General features: G+C 49.7%; 1 protein-coding gene across 1 annotated transcript; it reads right to left on the reverse strand.

Moving 5' to 3' along the window:
• Positions 1–218: 218 nt before the first annotated feature.
• Positions 219–2,474, reverse strand: LOC124039096 (transforming growth factor beta activator LRRC33-like). The gene has a single exon (XM_046354977.1). It carries the CDS (start codon positions 2,443–2,445, stop codon positions 523–525), a length of 1,923 nt encoding a protein of 640 aa, XP_046210933.1. The 5' UTR covers positions 2,446–2,474; the 3' UTR covers positions 219–522.
• Positions 2,475–2,480: the final 6 nt, after the last annotated feature.

Below are 2,480 nucleotides of genomic sequence, written 5' to 3' on the forward strand. Positions count from 1 at the left end.
CAACCAGCCCTACCACAACCAGCCCTACCACAACCAGCCCTACTACAACCAGCCCTGTTTGGGGTTTTAGGCTGGGTTTCTGTACAGCACTTTGATATATCAGCTGATGTAAGAAGGGCTGTATAAATCGATTTGATTTGATTTTGGTACAACATGTCCCCTTGGGCTCCCGAGTGGCGCAGCGGTCTAAGGCACTGCATCTCAGTGCAAGAGTGTCACTATACTACCTGGTTCAAATCCAGGCTGCATCACATCTGGCTGTGATTGGGAGTCTCATAGGACGGTGCACAATTGGCAAGGGTAGGCCGTCATTGTAAATAAGAATTTGTTCTTAACTGACTTCCTGAGTTAAATAAAAGAATGATCTCATTATCAGCTGTGGTCAAACACATGTGAGTCTGGAAAGAGGATTATCTTTCTCAAAAGTAACATAACATTCTGGCATTTAAAGCATACTATTTTTTGTTGTAATTGCACTTACTATAAAACGTTCTATTTTCGCATACCTAAAATGCCTTCTACTTAGATCTCTAGTATGGGTATTTGGACACGACCAGTGTCTTCTTTTTGGGACTTTTCTTCGACAACACAGGGAAGGTGACTCCAGCATTTATTTCTAACTGCTGTGGGAAGCAGTCTAGGCCTAAAGGTGAGCAGGAAGATAACAGACATTCCAACCAGACAGAGAACAGGTACGATAAACAGCAGGATGTACCAGTACACAGACTCCCCCTCACTACCGCCACATATTACGGAGTCTAAAAGCACTACTCTGTGTGTTCTTTTGGTCAGATCCTGACATGAAATATCTGAGAGGTCCATGATAGTGACCGTTTTCTCGAACGTCCTGTACCAGTCCAACTGGCAGCAGTTGAAAGTGTTTCCGTTGAGAAAAACGGCGTGGAGTTTCGTGGCTAACACGTTAGCCTGAGCTGAGGGGAAGGCGGTCAGTTTGTTGTCCCTCAGGTCCAGCAGCTTCAGCTCCAGGCGTTGCAGTGAAGCAGGGAGCTGAGTAAGAGAGTTTCTGGAAATGTTCAAAGACTTCAATTGGTGGAAAGGAGAGAAGTCAAAGTGTCTCAGGCCTGTGTTTCCCAATCCTAGATGTTGTAAAGTTCTGCTGAGGCCTGTGATCGATCTGGGCCCGATGATGAGTTTTGGGTTGTTAGACAGCTCCAGGTGTGTTAGGGGCGTCCCTACGAACGCTGATGATGGCAGCCTCCCCAGGTTGCACCCCGATAGGTAGAGATATCTCAGAGAAATTATGTTTTTACAAACGACACAGTCTGATTGGTTACCCCCACCCATGCCCCCACCCCTTGCTTCAAGGGGGCACACGCCAACTCTGTTGTAGCTAATATCCACAGAGCGGATGCTGGTGAGAGAGGACAACAGCTGAGCAGGTAGAGTCTGCAGGTCATTCTGGCTCAGGTTCAGAACGCTTAGGTTGCCTAGCTTCCTCAAACTAACTTGGTCGGCATGGAGCTCTGTCAACCTATTGTTGCTCACGTCCAACTCGTACAACATCCCCGGCAGCTTTTCTAGAGTTAGATTCAAGACCTCAAGACAGTTTGTCCACATCCTGAGTCTGGTCAGGCTTGGCATTTTGCTGATGAATCCTTGGGGGAAGTAGTGCACCTGATTTCCACTCAGATCCAGCAGGTCTAGAGAGGAGATGTCCCCGTGCAGGCTCTCGTCCCACAACTTGGCCGTGACGTTGCTCATGTTTCCCCTCAGGTTGTAGAACTGGACGCTGGTCTTCCAGTTGGGGTAGGCAGCTGTGTCCGCCAGGTGTTCGTAGAAGCTCACCCTGTTCTGGGACAGATGGAGGTTCCTCAGGCGGCTGTGGGTGGGCAGAAAGGGAAAGAAGAGGAGGTTGTTGTCTGTGAGATCCAGGGTCTCCAGCTGGAAAACTTCCTGGAGGTCCTGGTTGGCTATGAACCACTCAATGGCATTGTGACTGGCGTTGAGGACCACCAGCTGGGTCATGTGGAAGTGCACCAGGCAGGGCAGGTAGTTGAAGGCCAGGTTGAGTCTCTGGAGCTTGTGCAGGTGATCGAAGGACCCGTCGATCTCAAACAGCATGTTCCTCTGCAGGTCCAGCTCTCTGAGCTGGTGGAGGTCGCTGAAGGAGCTTTCGTCCAGCCTCAGCAGGAGGTTCCTGGAAAGGTTGAGGTACTCCAGGGACGTCATGTTCTGGAGGAGGACGGAGACCATGTCCTCTGTAAGCTGATTTTTTGACAGATCCAGAACTCTGAGTCTAGACAAGGTGAGCAGCGCCAGGCTAGTTTGCTGGTATCCAACGTGAAGGTTATTGGCAGCTAGATTGAGGCTCTCTAGATGAGGTGAGTTGTGAAAGAGCTTGGACCCCACTGTCTCCAAGAGGTTGTCTGCACAGCTTAGGGTACGAAGGGAGACGTAGCGGGAGAGGGAGTCATCTTGTAGCATCTGAATGTGGTTGTGGTTCAGGTGGAGGTCCTCTA

The sequence above is a fragment of the Oncorhynchus gorbuscha genome, linkage group LG07, assembly GCF_021184085.1.
Source record: "Oncorhynchus gorbuscha isolate QuinsamMale2020 ecotype Even-year linkage group LG07, OgorEven_v1.0, whole genome shotgun sequence".
Lineage (NCBI taxonomy): Eukaryota > Metazoa > Chordata > Actinopteri > Salmoniformes > Salmonidae > Oncorhynchus > Oncorhynchus gorbuscha.

Coding starts and splice junctions, on each gene's coding strand:
- LOC124039096 (XM_046354977.1), bottom strand. CDS start 2,445: ATGCTACAAGATGACTCCCTCTCCCGCTACGTCTCCCTTCGTACCCTA.